This window comes from Epinephelus lanceolatus, chromosome 9, assembly GCF_041903045.1.
Source record: "Epinephelus lanceolatus isolate andai-2023 chromosome 9, ASM4190304v1, whole genome shotgun sequence".
Taxonomy (NCBI): Eukaryota; Metazoa; Chordata; class Actinopteri; order Perciformes; family Serranidae; genus Epinephelus; species Epinephelus lanceolatus.
In genome coordinates, this window is record NC_135742.1 from 14751246 (window position 1) to 14768861 (window position 17616).

General features: G+C 42.1%; 1 protein-coding gene across 1 annotated transcript; it reads right to left on the minus strand.

Annotated features, from left to right (window-relative positions):
• Positions 1-1207: 1207 nt before the first annotated feature.
• Positions 1208-16320, minus strand: snx18a (sorting nexin 18a). Its single transcript, XM_033619461.2, has 2 exons — positions 14465-16320; positions 1208-2709 (listed from the first exon to the last, which is right to left on the minus strand). The coding sequence occupies exons 1-2, from the start codon at positions 15978-15980 to the stop codon at positions 2456-2458; spliced, it is 1770 nt and encodes a 589-aa protein (XP_033475352.1). The 5' UTR covers positions 15981-16320; the 3' UTR covers positions 1208-2455.
• Positions 16321-17616: the final 1296 nt, after the last annotated feature.

Genomic DNA, 17616 nt, shown 5'->3' on the forward strand with positions numbered 1-17616 from the left:
CAATTTTATCAGTTACTCACCCCATGTAATGTTGAATTTGTGAAGAAGACTCTAGAAAGCCAGACTCCATTGACAGTTACTGTGGTTTTACCTCACTCAACATGGGAGCTGCTGGCCTACCACTGCCTTGATCAGCTTATTTGTGTTTTTGTGTGACTTTGGTGTCGAAAAGGTTCGTTTAGATGAGGGGCCGTAAACTGTTACTATTTTATTGGCCTAAAAAAGGACAAAAAAATCTGTCTGGGGCCAAAAAACATATTTGAATAAAGGTAACAGCCCATAACGCCTAAATTAGCCCATCAACATTATGAATAGGTCTAAATGAGCAGTATTTAGTACTTTAACTCTGCAGCATTGGTGGTGAAAGCAAATAAATCTGTGCCCACACTATTAAATCTTCTATTTTCCTCCAAGAATTTTCCTTTTTTGGATTTAGATCCATAGCTAGCCTTGCTGAGGAGACTCCAGGCTAGCCACCGCTACTGAAGGTCAGTAAAATTTAAAGGAAAAGGCACCAGGTTGTAGACGTGTGACGCACATTTTAGTTGATGAAAAGTTAAATCTTATTTTAATTTGATGTATAGGCTACACATTTTTACAACTGTAGAATGCAACAATGAGAAATGAAAATCAGAATGTTAAAAAGTTAAAAAGAATGTTATTCATTTCCAGATAATTTTATGTCAAAGCCACAGGGAGCCAATAGAGAGGGTCTTAAGAGCAGCAGGTTGCCTACTCCTGTTTTAAATTAACCAAGGTCACAAAATGGCACAAACTATCTACCATTCGAGGCAGCAGTAGACCTGCAACTCCCATGTTCAGCAAGGTAAAATCACTGCATTTTGTCAGTGGAGCCTGGTATTAAGAAGAGCATAGATAAGTTTCACGCTTAGTGAAGTTCCCTGTCAGGAAAGGGCTGTCAGTTTGGGAAGTATTGACCATCTGACTGGACAAATGAGACTTTGATTATACTGCATATGGTGTGTGAGAGTTTGTAAACTGATGTTTTAATATAGTTTTGCTGTTGTTGAACACAGACCCCTTTGACTTCAATTCATCAGCAGTTTTATCCATTTTTGGGTTCTCGTACACAAAGTTTTCTTCATGAATTCAACACATTATGAATAACTGATACTAGGATGGTCATTCAGGGAGATGAAGTGTTCTTTTAAAGTACTTGACAAAACACACACACAAAACCACCAGCTTTCTTTGAAGGAGGAATTTATTTTGCGTCTCTGCTTCTATATTAATCTCTTCATGATGCAACCAACATCATAAAGGTTAAAAACAGCAGTACAGTCGAACTGTCTAGAAGTGTGCTATTAAAAAGACTGCATTATTAAAACAGTTGAGGAGCCCTCAACCCTCTAACAGCCTGCCTCTGAACACTACCCCAAAACTAAGCCTGAAAACCAACATTTTGTCGACACAAATAATCCGGCATAGCAAGTGACCAACATACTCATCCCTTAAATTCTGCACGCTTAAATCAGCACCAGTGCTGGCTGTGCCCCGTGTAAGGCATGGGTTCCTATTGTCTACGCAGGCAATCCTCTCTATCCTGATTTTTTTCACACTGTGCGTGTTGAAAATCAATCCCAGAGCCAATGGAGGGGGAAAAACAATCGAACAGTATTATCTCCAATCAAAGACACTGCCCATGTTCAAAGCACAGTGATCTTTTTTCTTTCAAAGACTGCAAAATTTGTAGCTTTGTAAAAACAAATAGAATATATTTCTACATATACAGAATATAAAGCTTTTTAGTGACTAGTAACAAAAATGACCAGAGAGACGTAATCAGAAGGCACAGCGAGACAGTGGTGACAGTGGCTGCTCAGCGAGGAGAACTGTAAACATTTCGTCCTGTTTGTCCGAGGAAAGAGATACCAGGAAGGGCTTGAGTGTTTCCAGAAGGCAGTGTGTTAGCCACTGGAGCGTTGCAGCCCCTGGAGTGACAGTCACTTATAAACAGTCAGTTAAAAACAGTGTTGTAAGGCTAAAAACATCTGATATTTGAAATCTTGCACCAGGTATACGCAGCAGCAGATACAAGGCTCTCTCTCTGCGGGTCATCACATTAATTAGATTTAATTCTCCCACCCACCAGACCAAGTGGCGCACCATCATCATCATCATTAATTCTCATTAAATCTATAAGACTGTTTGTATTACAAGTCGGCCTATCTTTAAATTACACATCCTCTCTTACACAAGAACATCCAGTACCCCCCAAAAAATGTGGCCAACGTACACAGAAACCTGGATTTGGTTGAAATGTCATTATCACCAGAGCGCCATCTCCTTGAATGCCCCTCCCTGCTGGTTTGAACAGCATTCGCCAGTACGCGGCACTGGCTGCGGTTTGCCAAAACTCCACCGGCACGCCGAGGGTGGTGCACGTGTCATTGATCACCAAGGTCTAAACCGACAGGCTGAAACAAACGGTCTGTTACGCGTTGTCGTACTTCTGCAGAGCCTCCTCCAGCTTGCCTGTGATCTTTTGGAAAAAGGCGATCTGCTGCTGTAGGTAGTGCTGCATCTGCGCCTTGAAGTCGCGCACGCGGATCTGGTGGAAGTGCTGGATCTCAGCCAGCGTGGCGCAGGAGATGATGTTGCAGCGCTCGTCGATGCCCTCCGCCTGCGCCCGGTCCATCTTGCCCTCCTCCACATGCTTCTGGCTCTCTTTCACCTTCGTCAGGGCTCCTGTTGAGAACAAGAGAGCAACAATAATAAGATTTATTTCTGTTGTTCCATGATCACATTTATAATTATCATGTTTATTTTTGAAAGGGCTTCCTGAGAATGCACGTTCTGTAAATGGAAAACACCTACGCCATTCATCTATTAATGTTCAGATGTCCAAAAACTATTTTAACCAGTGTGGGAAAACAGCCCACACATAGGCTACACTTTAAACAACGTTCCGTCCTTAAGACATGAGTTTTATTTTCCTTAAAAACTTCACTCATCATCTGAACCAGCAAAGTTAATTAATAATCTGAATATTCTTTGCGATTAAGATTCAAGAGCAGAGCTTGACAGGACATTTATAACTCCAAGGAACAGGCCAAAAATAGTTTGATGAACAGTTTGTTCCAACTCCCTGAGAAACAGAGCCACATCTGTGTCTATAGTTAGAGAATGTGAGGGGGCCTGACTCTCAAAAAAATACCTATTACATTATGGTACTTCAAAGGCCTTTTCTAAACAACCATTTAAGGGGATTTTGCTTGCAGTTTGATACCATCTATGATTGTTGGCAATTTCAAGGATGGGATATGAACATGGGCAACTGCCAGCCAAATGTGAACAAGTCTTTTTGTAGCTATTCTCTGATGCTGATGTCATGGTTAAGCAATTCAGTGTTTGCCAGGAATTAAATACAAGTCAGAGCTATTGTTTTTCCGACTTATACTGCTACATAAGAGTGACGCAGTTTCTTTATTTCTATGTCTACTACATGGATCATCATCTGGTGGTGATGCTGACACTTTGCCTGTGACGTGCAGCTTTAGCCTCAGTTATTTATCATGATGCAGTGACTGTAGCCATCAAGAGCACATTTAAGACCTCTCTCACAGGATTTCTACTTTAAGTCCGCAGGAAACACCATAAAATATCAGATGTTCGTTTAGATTTAGATAGTTAGCTACAGCTGACAAAATCTGTGAGGGACATTTACTATGTCGAGAAATGTGTATGTATAGCTGTGTCTGAAATCAAGGACCCCTTGTTTTAAAAGTGACTATGAGGTATAAGTGGTTAATCTGCCGTCATCATCATGAGAACCAAAGACTCGACTCACTTAGCAACAGCAACTGAGGGGTGGGACTTGGCAAACAGTCATTTCCAGTCAGACATTTTAAAAGGTTAACACTCTTAGAGCCCTGAGTTACACCTGGTGCAAAGTGGCGCACAGCACAGTGCTGCAGTTTCAGACTGACGCAGTTGTCAAATTCATGGCTAGCGCCCACGTTATGTAAGTACTTGCACCCATCAGTGCACCCATGGGCGTGTGGGTCTTAAAATGGGCTGTGGTAAGGCACATTGTTGGTATCTTGCTATTCTGAGGCAGCAGAAAGTGATTGCACCATTGACCAAGAAAAAACCTGGTCTAACGTCATGGGCACAGTATTTTCCTGCTATTTAAAGGTCATGTTATTCAGATAGTAAGATGCACCTACAAAGACAGGTTCACAACATGGCTACACTCATGCAGGTGGCTTAAACTATTTATCATTAATGAGGCAAATATGACTTACATTCTCTGAAATGTGAACATGGCAGAGACAAGAGCAGAGCTGTGGTCTGACTCCCCATTAAGGAAGATGCTGTGTGCTTTTATGCACAAGCAGCAGTGTAACTTTGTTGATTATTTCAGGAGCTAAAAGTTTAGTATTTTTTTCTTTCAAGTTTATATCTACAGTTTTTAGAACTGGTGCTTAAATGTCCCACAATATTTCCATAATACCTTACTCTCAGCATGAAACCGCATGCGTATCCAATTTCCCAAACTGGCCATGTAAATAGTAGGGCTCCAGGTGTAGGCGTACCTGGCCTTTAAGGGGAATGGGAGATGACGCTCTGATTGGTTGAATTCATGTTATGCTCAAAACACACCCATGAAATATTAAGGGACAAAATACAACCTCTTTACATGTTGCACCTTAGGCTTGAGCCCAGGTTATGAGTTGTTTAACTAGCAAAAATGAAACTTAAATGCACTTGTGCTACGCACTTGAGACCAGTGGTTCCCAGCTGGTGGGTTGCAGTCCAAAAGTGTGTCCCAGATACAATCTGTATGGACCGCAAGTGACTCACGAAAGTGTCAAGTTTGTAAAAAACACATTTAATTTTAAAGTTCATAGAGTGTCCAGCACAGAGCTTATTTTGAAGTGCCGTTTCCTTCTGTAGAGTGAGTGACTAACTGACAGCAGTCAGTCACCAGTTGGGAACTACTGCCTTAGACCATGCACTATAGATTGTTTCACTCAGGCCCATCATGTTTAATTTTAAAAATTCAACTACTAGACATTTCCTATCAGTGTCCTTTGGGATATTGTTCATTTTTAATTGTTTTTTTAAGTTTAGCTGGATGCTGCTTTGGTCAGACGGCACCTCTACTATTAAATGAAGAAGAAACTGCATCTAGCATAAAAGGAAATCCAGCATCTCACAAATACTGAGAGTTTCACCTCTGAGTCTCACTCTGCCAGGACCACAATGACGACAGCAACTTGTCACTGTGGTGGAGTCTTGTCGCACAAACCTCCCATTTTCACACATATCAACTGTCACTGCTGCGCCCCTTGCTTTTTTTAAATTTTTTTTTTAACAACATTCTGCATAGTGTTATAGTCAGAAAACGCCTTCAGCCAAACTGGTGCCAAAACAAGAAATTAGCCTACAACTCCCCAGACAGATGGTTGGATGGGAGCAGAAGGCAGGGTCAAAACACCAAGAGCGGATGACAGATGACTTATCAAACTGCTGACATTTTCTGACCGAGTAAAGGAAGAAATGTCACGAGCAGTAAGTATCGAGTTGAAACGCAAGAGAAACTGACTGATATGACCTTCTGTCTGACCCAACTTCTTAGAAATGTTTACATGTCACAGCTGGAGTCAAAGAAAGAAACATTTCTTTGGGCTGTGGCGTGAACGCTAACATATGTGTGCTTACGCAAGTTCTTGTTTTCATGTTGTTTTTAGAACTTGGTCCTGTCAGAAATGATTTTTAACTTGATTTGTAGAGCAAAGAAATGAAGTTTGAAAGATGTGTTTCACCTTTTTTTTTTTTTTTAAATTTCCTTTGGAGACCTTGTGATGTTCTACGCAGACGCAAGTGGCTAAGCCAGAAGCCTCATTGCAGACATATGATTTCAACATTTTCTAAAATCTAACTTCCCAAATAATATATTAAAAAAATAATTTGCAGATTGACTGATTGTGAAAATAATTGTAGCTGTAGCCCTGGCTTTATCTGTCCTTGTTCCTTGTTAACGTAGCAGAAACCTTGGCTGACTCAACACCATGAAGGACAGAAACCAGCGCTGCTGTACTCTGTGCAGGTCTGACATTACACAGTGTTAACACATACATGTTGCAATTGTTCATAACGACACACACAACATGTACTAAGATGACTGCAACAGCATGTATGGCACAACCAGCTGACTGACAATGTCACCTCTGAGCGTTAGCTCTAGGGCAGCGTGTGAAGGTGAGATTTGTGCCCTTAAGGCACACAGCACAACTTCCTGTATTGGCCTATCATGGGATTTTCAAGTCATTATGTGAGCTTAGTCACCAGCACTCTGTTAAAGGTCTGATTCAGCCGGCTTGTTTCCTGAAATGTGAGACCCTCAGACGACTTACTGACCTAACCCTGCACTCGTTTGGCTTCTGCCTGCACTTTAAGTTCACAGAAATGCCTAACAACTGCTTTTTTCTCTCCTCAGCCTGCAACATGTCAGACTTTATATTACAGCACGCAGAGCAAAGAAATATGTTGACAAACCCCCCTCCCCCCAAGAAGACATCTCTTTCACCCTCTACACACAGTCTGCCCAGTTTGCCTTCTGGCTGTCGCTCCCTCAGCTGCAGTTTAACCCAAATCTTTGAAATTCCTTTAATGCACCGCAGATTGAACATGACAGAAAGAGAGGCAAAGATAACAGGGGAGCAGTAGACACGGGGGTGGAAAAAAGAAAGAGAGAAACGCAAACAAACACAGCTGTCCAAAGACTTAAATGCCAATCCCAAAGGTGTTTACTGTATCTTAAAGGTCTCCGGCTTCCTGCATTTTAAAAGCCCGCTAATGGACTACGGAGGAATAATTGTTACCATGGAGACTTTATGAGAAAGGCAGGAGTTCAGTCATAGGAGATGGTGTCAGCAAACTGTAGCATACAGACAGCCACATCATTTTCACAGCTGCTGCAGAGTAATCTTTGCAGGCCTGCTGCAAAAACACAACCACAAATGACATACTGAGGCTGTCAAGCAGGGCTGTAAATAGATGATTTTCATTATTGATTAATCTGCTGAAAATTTTCTCAACTGTTTAGTCTATGAACTGTCAGAACAGAAGATAGTGAAAATGACAGTGACTCCCCAGATGGCGTCTTCAAACTGTTTGTTTTTAGTCCAAAACCTGAAGATATGCGTCAGCCACGACAACTGATGTTTTCACCTTGTGAGTCTGTGTGTGTGTGTGTGTGTGTGTGTGTGTGTGTGTGTGTGTGGGTATGTCATTGTAGAAGAATGGTAACACCAACTGTAGCAGGAACAACCACAAAAGCTGTTTTGAGTGTTTTGCTGATATTTTTGTCTTTTTGTGGGTCAGTCTGTAGACAGACTTAGTCACTGTGACAGCATCACAACCAGCAGAGATGCAGTCAAGAAACTTTACAGGTGTGTAGTTGAGATCACAATGAATGCCCAGTGTGATGATGGGTGTGGTTCAAGCACGGAGGCCAGCAGTGGAGGGTTAGAAGACCACTTTTCAACCCTGGCCTACATTCGTTCTAAGTCATGGATCGCTGTGTCACAGTTAGTGTGATCCAATCGCAAGATGGTCTCTAGTTCATTTACTGCCACTGTGTGTGAGTGGGTGCAGGTGCATGTTTTTTACAGTCTGAGTTTATGATGTAACACACTTGTCTGTACAACTTTGTGGAGAGCAGGAACTAGTAGTTTTATTTGTTTGTAGTGTAAGTGCTACTTCCAAATGGTGGTGAATTGTGACAAGTACATTTACTCAAGTATTTAAGTATAAACTTGAGCGCAACTTTAGTTAGCCAACTAGTTTCTTTACAAATTAAGATGTCTGCACACAAACTATATATAACTATATACTATTACTATAAGTATGATCGTTAGGCGTGGGGGCAAAATCGATACAACGTAGGATCGTGATATTTTCACGTGGCATTATCGTATTGTCACACAGTGAAAAGTATTGTTTTTTTAAAAAAAATTATATAAATTATTAATATCACAAATATAAAATACACTTTAGGTAGCCCACTGTAAAAATATAATCAGTTGCTTTTTCAGTCCACTACATACATTTTGCTGCAAAAAAAAGTGAGATAAACAGACTGAAAACGTCATCTTGTTGGATAATATATTGCAATGTTTTATCGCAATATTCAGCATATTGCAACACGTTTAAAATCACAATAATATGATGATGGTGATTTCCACCCTTAATAATCATACAACTGCAGCTGAAATAAAATAATAATAATAATAATAATAATAATAATAATAAGGTTAATAATAATAATAAATGTGAGGACTTGCTACTTTTCCTTTTAATTATTTAAATTATTTTGATTTATTAAATTGAGTTAAACTTTTCTGCATCAGTACTTTTAATACTTTTCTATTTTTATCTAAATTAATTTCTTTAATTTTGAATTTAAAAGACTTAATAAATTTTCCTGATTTTATTTACATATTTTTCCTTAAGTAAAATTTTCAATGCTATCTTGTTCTAGTAACAGAGTATTTTTACAGTGTGGTATTAGTAACTTAAGTAAAGGATGTGAATACTATCTCACCACTGCTTCCAAATGCGTCATTATAAAAAAAATGAGGACCATATTTCATCACAATAGATCCCCTTTTAGGTTATCACATCTTGCCATGTTGTGTCTGAAGTCTTGTTGCACAACTGCTGCTTCTGCTATCTTTGCTTTTCAGTGTAGCTGAGTGACTGGCAGAAAAATCCAGGACTCCACCTGCATCTGAGATACATAAAGCTGTTGTGTTAATATGTGAGGATTCAAGATACAGAGCTGCTGATTGCTGCCTGTTAACAAGCTTTGTACCATAACTGCAGTGTCACACTGTGAATAAGAAAACATCCTCCCTGGGTGTACGGAGGTGGCACTGAGCCCTCCTGGACTCACTGGAGGCAGCCCTTCGGCTCTTACGTAATCCCTGGTTACACAACACCGAGCTACTGCAAGCGTGTGACCTGGACAACCAGTGGCAATCCCCATCTCATCACTCTGCCACCTAGGTCATCCATTTGTGCATCAGAGGACGTTTAAATGGCCTGTAACAATATATCAGACAGACCCGCAGTGTTTGCACAGAGGGAGTGTGAGCTGTAAGGCTGACTCAGCAGGAAACCCTGACATCTGTGTATGAATCGGTGCTTTCCATTACTTGTCTGCCATTGTTTAATCACCTCATGTGGAGATAAAACTGTGATGAGATTGGACAAAATGCAGCTCTTAGTCATGTGCTGAATAGATAACATCAGCAAGGGCAAGAAAGGACAAACAGAGTAAAGATAGGGATGAAGTCGGCTGAGTCAAAAAGCTTTTTATCAACTTAATTACTTATTAAATTAAACTCAATTCATCACAGATAGCTTACTTTCCTTTGTATTCTGTATGCAGCCTATGCTTTAATTTGGGACTGAGGACATTTAAGTTCATCAATGAGTTCTCCACCCTGAAAAAAATCTAGTTTATTAGCCTGATGAAGACTTGGCATCTGATAACTTTTCGCTACTGGATAAGAACATTATTTGCTAGCGGGTGGTGCTGTGTTATTTTAGCTAAATTGACTATATGCCCTGGACTAAAGTAAACTACAAGTGTTTCCCCCTGCAGGCAACATCAATATTATCACAATGAGTAAGTGTTTGAACAAGAACCTGAAGAAGTGGTCGCATTTCAATACCCACTCCACAAAAACACAACGTTCAGAGATGTTTTTTACCTCAACGTCAACCGCCTGACCATTTTTACACCACTATGCTGTCAGAAGTTTTATATTCAATTTCCCCCTCCCCTCGTCTCGAGCTCCAAATATACTGAATAATAAGACACTTGCAAAAACAAAAAGCTTCTTTGGTAATTGGCCAAACCAGAGTCAACCCTATTTTTGGATTGTAAACACTGAGCCTCGATGAAACCCCTCTCTCTCCTCCCTTCCTCTTTCTCAAGAGCCTGAAACAAGCAGAAACAACAAAACCAAGGCCGCCATATCAGATTAGGACAAAAATAAAGGGACAGAAATATAGGATGTGAAGCTTAAATGGTGTCTGAAAGCAACGCCAGATATTATGTCAATATTATGAGCAAATATTGTCCCAGTCAAGCTCCACGCTAATGGCTAATGGGGGCCCGGCAGAGGTGGCGATCAATACGGTGACGCTCTTTGTCCCTCTGTGGGACAGCTTATATTTCACTGGCCACTTCCACCACGGGGATAAATAAAAACCTGTCTGGTGTCTGCGGTCCTTGTGAGACAGATACAGGGAGCTTAAAATGGAATTGTTGATAAGTAATGCTTTGACAGGTTCTCCTAAAGAGAGCGATGTGACTGCAAGAGATAACCTCTTAAATATGGTTTATGACCAAGCGTATCAGCCTCTATCGCTACTTTTAAAGCTGCTGTAGCTACCACTTGAGTTTCTGACTCACTTCAGATCTTGATTATCGCTCCACCAATGCATAAAAAAACAGCACTATTCAGTCCCAGCTGACCTACTTGGCCAGATGAGTTTCTGTGCGACCACTTCTATTGCGGAAACGTGCACTCTGGTCTGTGACAACAAAGGATGTGGCCTAGCCTCTCTTCAGGTGTCTAAACTGGGAGCGGTCGGCGATGAAACTCACTTCAGAACAGTAGAATAACACTTGTGGACATTTCCTTTACACGTTTATCAGGAAGGGCGGATAAAAACCGAGCAACAGATGGGATATATGTATATGGGGATGGAAAAGCAAGTGTCTTATTAAATATATGAGAGAAAGAGAAGGGAAAGGGGAGACAAAAGGACAGATACAATTTTAAAGTCCTAAATAACACTGTTTTCAATAAGTTTGCTTTAATGTAGTGAGCTGTTGTCGTGTTTTTTGGGATATGTGCTCAATTTTGAGTTGTTTCTGAGAGTTTTCTTAGGGTACTGAGTTTAAACTTCTATCTAAGCTTCAGGGAAATTCGTCGTTGAGAGCATCCCTGTATGTGGCTGGTGTATGTCTGCACTTTATTGTCTTCACACAATGATACGCCGGTGAAATTCAGTCTTTATGGCTTCATTAAAAACCACCTATTCTTACTAATTACAGTTATTTCACTGCCATATTGTCGAGTGCTGGACGATTCTGCGCAACCCAGGAGGTAAGTAGACTTTAGAGCGTGAACGTCAAGTTCCTTTGCAAAGGTTATTTGCATTTAGTGCTCCCAGGAAGCGTGTAGGCAGTTTGAGTAACAAGCAGGTATTCAGCTGTCATGAGCGAGGGGACTTTTAAAAATGTTTAATGTAATGCAGGCGCATTAACTATCCCGATATATCACTGTCACTACCATGCGGCATAATAAATGTTTATAGCCACTTGCAGACGCTGGTGCAGCACAGACCGACGGGCCTGGCAGTATGATTCTGCTGCACTTTTAACCATTTTTTTCCTCTTTTACTCATCCTATAAATAGAAATGAATCAGGAATGCATTCTTCACTCGCATGATTAAGGCAGAAAGGAATGCATGCATGAAAGAAAAACAAGCTGAGCCGGACTCAAAATAAATACAGGGACTAAACAGCCTCAGTCCGCTAAAAAACAAGATGAGATCAAAGTAATTTGGGATTCAATATGCTGCACGCGGCTCTCCTTTCATCTGCTGCATGCCCTGGCTTTCCTGTCAGCTTTGTTTCCAGTCTCCCAGTGTGGCGAGGCCCCTGTTTCCACTGCCATCTTCTCTCAGTGCCCGCAGCAAGGTCTTCCATGTGTGGTATCGGGGGTTTCTTATCTGTGGTATTAGGCTGGGCTTATCACACAGGACTGTTTAAATGGCTGTGTCACCTTATTTGGGCTGTGTGCGGCCTACGTGGCAAACTGGATTTGAGCTGACTGGGAAGTTTGTGTCCCACTGAAGCCTAAACACAGTCTGTCCTGTTTCCCCCAGGGTATTGTGGAATGAATGGGTCCAGTATTTGTGGGGGGGGGGGGTCCGAATGATAAAGATGTCAAGATACCTGGTGAATTGAAAACAGGGAACTCTGACTGGTGGATGAAAAGATTATTTTCCCACTCTAATCTGAGAGTCATGTGATTTTAGTAAGTTGGAGCACTGGGACTGAGCATAATGCATGGAATGAGGATTAGCTCACATCATCCTCTATCGGGCCCATCTCCTCTACGGTGTCCTACATGGCACTGCTCCAGGCAGAGTTCTCAGTTTCCAGTTGGCAGTGATTGTAAAGATTTCAGGGGGAGATAAATGAAAGCATGCATACTAGCACATATGAATGCTCAGAAAGCAGTCAGTCACGTACGTATACGATGAACAGTTTGAGTTTACTCTAGATTATCGTGTTCTCTTTCCCATCAGAAGGAAGCAATTGTGCCACATGTCCACACATGGTCAACAGCAGTCACAGCTTTCCTTCTGAACACAAACGCTACAGTGCCGTGCCTCTTGCATAACAGCGTTGCCTCACATGAGAGTGACATTTTGCCACACAATGAGAACAATCATCGGGTTAGGGTTATGTAGGAGGATGGCCTAGATTAGTTAACATTGACTTTCTGTGCAACACAACACGTGGACAATCATTTATGAAGGATTCAGCTGCCAGTGTACACTTTGCGTCAGTGCTGTGAATGACAAGCCAGGTAGAGCAATCTCTGTCTCAAGAGAAACAAATGTGTAACACCATTCATGTAACACTCCGTAATGGAAAATCACACACAGCCAAATGGGTGTCGCCCATTTGACTCAGCAGGTGGGACAGACAGGGGCAGCAGCATGTAAATGGATTCCCAAATGCAAACAATGCGTATTTGTTTTGCAAAGTGGTACAAGCTAAAACCTGACGGCTGTCTGCTGTTGACCAGTCTGACATCTAAAACTGCCAGAGACAAATAACACTGTTTATCTTTTTACAGTCAGCAAACACACTTCTTTACTTTACAACATGTTGACTGAGCCTTGGCCAAACATGCGGTGGAAAGTAAGGTTTGGAAACCAGATTTATGATCCCATAGGTACCATTTTGTTTTATTTTATATGGGTATATGTGGTGGGCCGAGTTTGTCACCTGATGTTCTGGGGTTTAAATTGTGCTGACCTTTTACATACTGCCTGTGTTGTTTGGTTTAGTTTTGGGTTCATGCTGCAGGTTTTTAATTTATAATCTTGTGCTTAGTCTAATTTTTAAATACTACTAATCTTTAATAGTCGAGAGGAAATACATCTAAGCATTAAAGGGACAGTTCACCCCAAAATCAAACATACATATTCTTCTTTTTACCTGTAGTGCTATTTATCAATCTAGATCATAGGTTCCCAACTGGTGGGTCACGGTCCAAAAGTGGGTCAAGGATCCATTCTGAATGGACCCCAAGTGACTTGCAATGTATCAACTTTATGAAAAACGTACTTTATTTTTGCGTACAGAGTTTCCAGCACAGAGCTTTTATTTTGAAGTGCTGTTTCCTGCTGTAGAGTGAGTAAATAACGAACAGCTACATGACAAAGACAGCAAACTAGCTCAACGACATGGCCAAACGCATGTATGTATCAAACTAAGGAGAAATCTGGACCCCATGCTGGACCATTTGGGAACCACTGATCTGGATTATTTTGGTGTGTGAGTTGGAGATATCGGCCATAGAGATGTCTGCAACAGCAATGTCTCTTTCCAGAAATCATGACCCGGTTACTCAAGATAATCCACACACCTTGTTGTGAGCAGTTTCATGAAGGAACTATATTCTTTCTACCAAACCACACCCACCAACCGTATCACCGCGCAGAGGGTAGCATGTATCTACTGCTAGCTCACCTAGCTCTGCTGAGGAGGACGCCATTAATGTTTACCTCTGGCGCTGTCACAGACACAAGCCTCTCCTCCATAAGTAAATGCACGCTTCCCTCTGCATGGTGATACAGTTGATGGGTGTAGTTCATTAGAAAGAAAACAGTTCCTTCATGAAATTGCTCACAACAAGGTCTGTGGATTATCTTGAGTCACCGGGTCATGATTTCTGGAAAGACACATCGCTGTTGAGTTTATCAAATGTATTTTTTTTTTGGTGAGTAAACAGAAGCGCTGGTCAGCTGCAGGAACATCTCAGATAAAATCATCAACATAAACCACTTGACACAAGCCAAATGCCATCTAGTTCCATTATAGTGAAGAGGGGGCAGACATCTCAACGGCCGATATCTCCAACATTTGGCAACTCACAGCGAAACAATCTAGACCGATAAACAGCACTTCATGTAAGAGGAACAATATGTATTTTCGGTTTTGGGGTGAACTGTTCCTTTAAAGGCTGAACACAATCTCTGTCCTGATGTTATAAATCATAAGACATTAAATATCATAATAATATGGCTTCTGAGAGGCTCCTGTGAAAACAAACTTGTACAAAATGATAATCAGTGAGTGTGAAATGTATTAGATATGTTGTGTAATATTACCCTTCTGGACATGGATGATGTCTGGATAGTTTGCCAGGTGTCCTTGGTAAAGAGCTAACAAATCCATGATCGGGTCCAGATCCTTGCTGGGCTGCTCAGCAAAATACTCTCCGATGGCTTCATATGCCTCCCCGGTGAAGGAGATAGCCTGGTTGAGTCCAGCAGAGTACGGCTGCTGGTCCATTTCAAAGGCTTGGCTCAGGACCTTGAATGACAGCCCCACTTTCTGATACTCCTTCTTAAAGCCACCGATCTGCTTGCGGGCAAACTCATTGACTGTGGCGTTGAGCTGCAAGGTGCTGTCGTCCATTCTTTTGGTGAAAGACTTGAACCCGTCTATTTTGCTCTCCACCTCCTGGAAGTCCAGCGGAGCCGCAGGGGTGCTGATGGTGAGGAAAAAGTTGGCTCCAACCATCTCGTCCTTCTCTGCCTTCCTCTTCCCCTGCTTCCAGGCCTTCTCGTCTGTGCTGCTGCAGGTGAGGAAGTGCTGGAACACATCACACCTGGCCAGGACTGGGTGGCTGGTCATGTGGTTCATCCACCATATGAGGCCTTTCCTCCTCTTGGAGATGAAGTCCTCCTCGAAGCGCCCCGTGGCCTGCTTCTCCGGGATGTGTGGCACTGAGATGACAGGAAACTTCTCCACCAGCCGAGCGTACAGCCAGTCAAAGTGCTTATACCTCCTGTTCACCTGGTTCTGCGTGTGGGTGGGTGTCAGCTTATAGGCGATGTAGCTTTTCATGCCCTTGAACTTGGTCTGTTTTGTGGGGTCGTCGATTGTGCAAGAGAAGGGATACGGGTTCTCCTGCCACTCAGGGCCATACTGACCCATCACCACACACAGCTTATCTCCATCCTTCACAAACCCTGAGGCCTCCCCGAGCACAAACGCCTCTCCTCCTGACTTCACAAAAGTTGAAAAGCGGTTCAGGTTCCTACTGACTGTGGCAGAGCTCTTTGCTTGCTGTGCATTACCTCTTGCCATTGAGGATGTTGACACTCTGTATGTGGATGGCCCGTTGCCTTCAAAGTCATGATACCTTCCTCCCACAGTCCCTGGCTCGTCTGCAACAGTCGAGCTGTCATCCCAGTCATCATCCCAGTCATCATCGCTCCCCTGGCTGACCTGCTGGTAAGTGTGCTGCTGCTGTGGTGGTGGTGGTTGTGTGGGGGCTGAGAAAGTGGACAAACTAGGCGCAGACGGTTTGGAAAAGTTCTCAACTTTACTCTGTGAGCCGTCAAAACCTCCGGCTGGGATGTTGGCGTATCGGGAGTCCGGGTAAGTGTCCCCAGATGTGCTGCAGCTGTTGTTGTTGAGCGTGGAGGCGGCGTCGTTCCTCAGGATCTCCACGTAGGACGCAGGGAACAGTCCCCTCTCCCCTTTGCTGTTCGCCCCCTCAAACCAGCCATCAATGTCCTGCTCGCTGTACAAAGTTAGGATCTCATTCTCCCTCACCGACACCTCTCCTGGGTTCTCAGAGTTGAAGTCGTACAGCGCCTTGGCTCTGAGCGCCATGATTCACCACACAGCTGGAAGCTGAGCAGGACAGCGGGCTAACTTATGGCTGGCTGGCCGGGGCAGGAGGGACGCGCAGCGGGCAGCCAGGCTAGCTCAGTCAGCCCACCCTGAAACTCCTCTCCAAACTCCGCGGACAAACTTCTCGCAGCGTGGGAAAAAAAGCCTGTTAATATCCCTCTCTGCTCGGTCCTGTCCTCCTGGTCAGCAAAGAGGAAGCTGCGGTGCTTTAAATCCAGAGGTTGCAGTGTGAGAAACTGCAGCGAATGTATTTAGTGCTATTACAACACCAGTGTGAGCTCCTCCGGTCTCCCTCCGCTCCGAGTCGGACGCTTCTGCCTTCACGCGCTGCGCAGCAACCGCACGTCGACCAGGCTGAATAATCGAGGGCGGAGCTACAAGATGCTGCAATCCGCCCAGACAACACAAATCAAGCGCCTGTGAGTGCGACAGTAAAGCTTCTGCAGGCGTGTTGAGTGCTTCATGCCCTGAAAACACACCACAGAGGAGCCTCACCAGCCTGTGAGCGCGGTTTGACGCATTTAGAGGGAGTTGGTGTGTGAGTAGGGAAAAGGTAATACTCATCACACACTGCAGATACTGAGCTCATCATTCTTAACATGTGGCTTTTATGGATGAGAACAGTGGAGGAAGGAGTAGGCTCCTTAGATCTTTTACTTAGCTAAGTAAAAAACAGCAATACCACAGTGTAGAAATACTGAAATGCTCCATTACAGCCTCAAAATGTATTTAATTTAACAGATTAAAAAGTACTCATTATACAAATTGACTCCACTCACAATGCTGTATGGGCTATATTCTGTTTATAATTCAATAAGCTTTATTGGCATGGTATTTCTTATGTGTTGCCAAAGCACAATTACAATTTAAGAGAGTGAAAATTCAAAAAACTATTAACAACAATGTATTATTACAAATGCACAGACATGAATTTTAAAGGAGAAAAAAATCTGTCTATAGATTAGATGTTTTCACTGATGCATTTATGTGAGCTGATTACATCTACTTAATATACTGTTAGGCAGTGTATTTATAAGAATGCACCATATTTTTCAAATTGATAGTGTTTTACATGTAAAATCTTGACTTAAAAAACTTGTCAGACAAACTATAGTGGAGTAAAAAGTACAATATTTATCTTTGAGATGTAGTGGAGTAGAAACAGCCTATTAAGTATGAGAACATGCAAATACTCAGACAAAGTACCTCAAAATTGTATTAAAGTTCAGTATTTGAGTAAATATACTTAGTTACTTTCCACCAAACTCTCTACTCTACTCTGCTATGAGTAAAAGTCATGCATTCAGAATGTTACTTAAGTCAAAGTACAAAAGTAGCAGCCTCAAAATGTATTTAATTTCACAGGTAAAAATACTTACAATGCAAAATGACTCCACTCATAATGTTGTATAGGCTATATTCTATCTGTATATTAGATATTTCACTGATGCATTTATGTAAGCTGCAGGTTGAGCTAATTATATCTACTAAGTATACTGTTGAGTAGTTTAATAATATAAGAATGCATCATATTTTTAAAAACTGATCATGTGTTTGACATGTAGAATATTGACCTAAAAATGAAAAAAAAAGCACAAATACTTACCATTGAAAT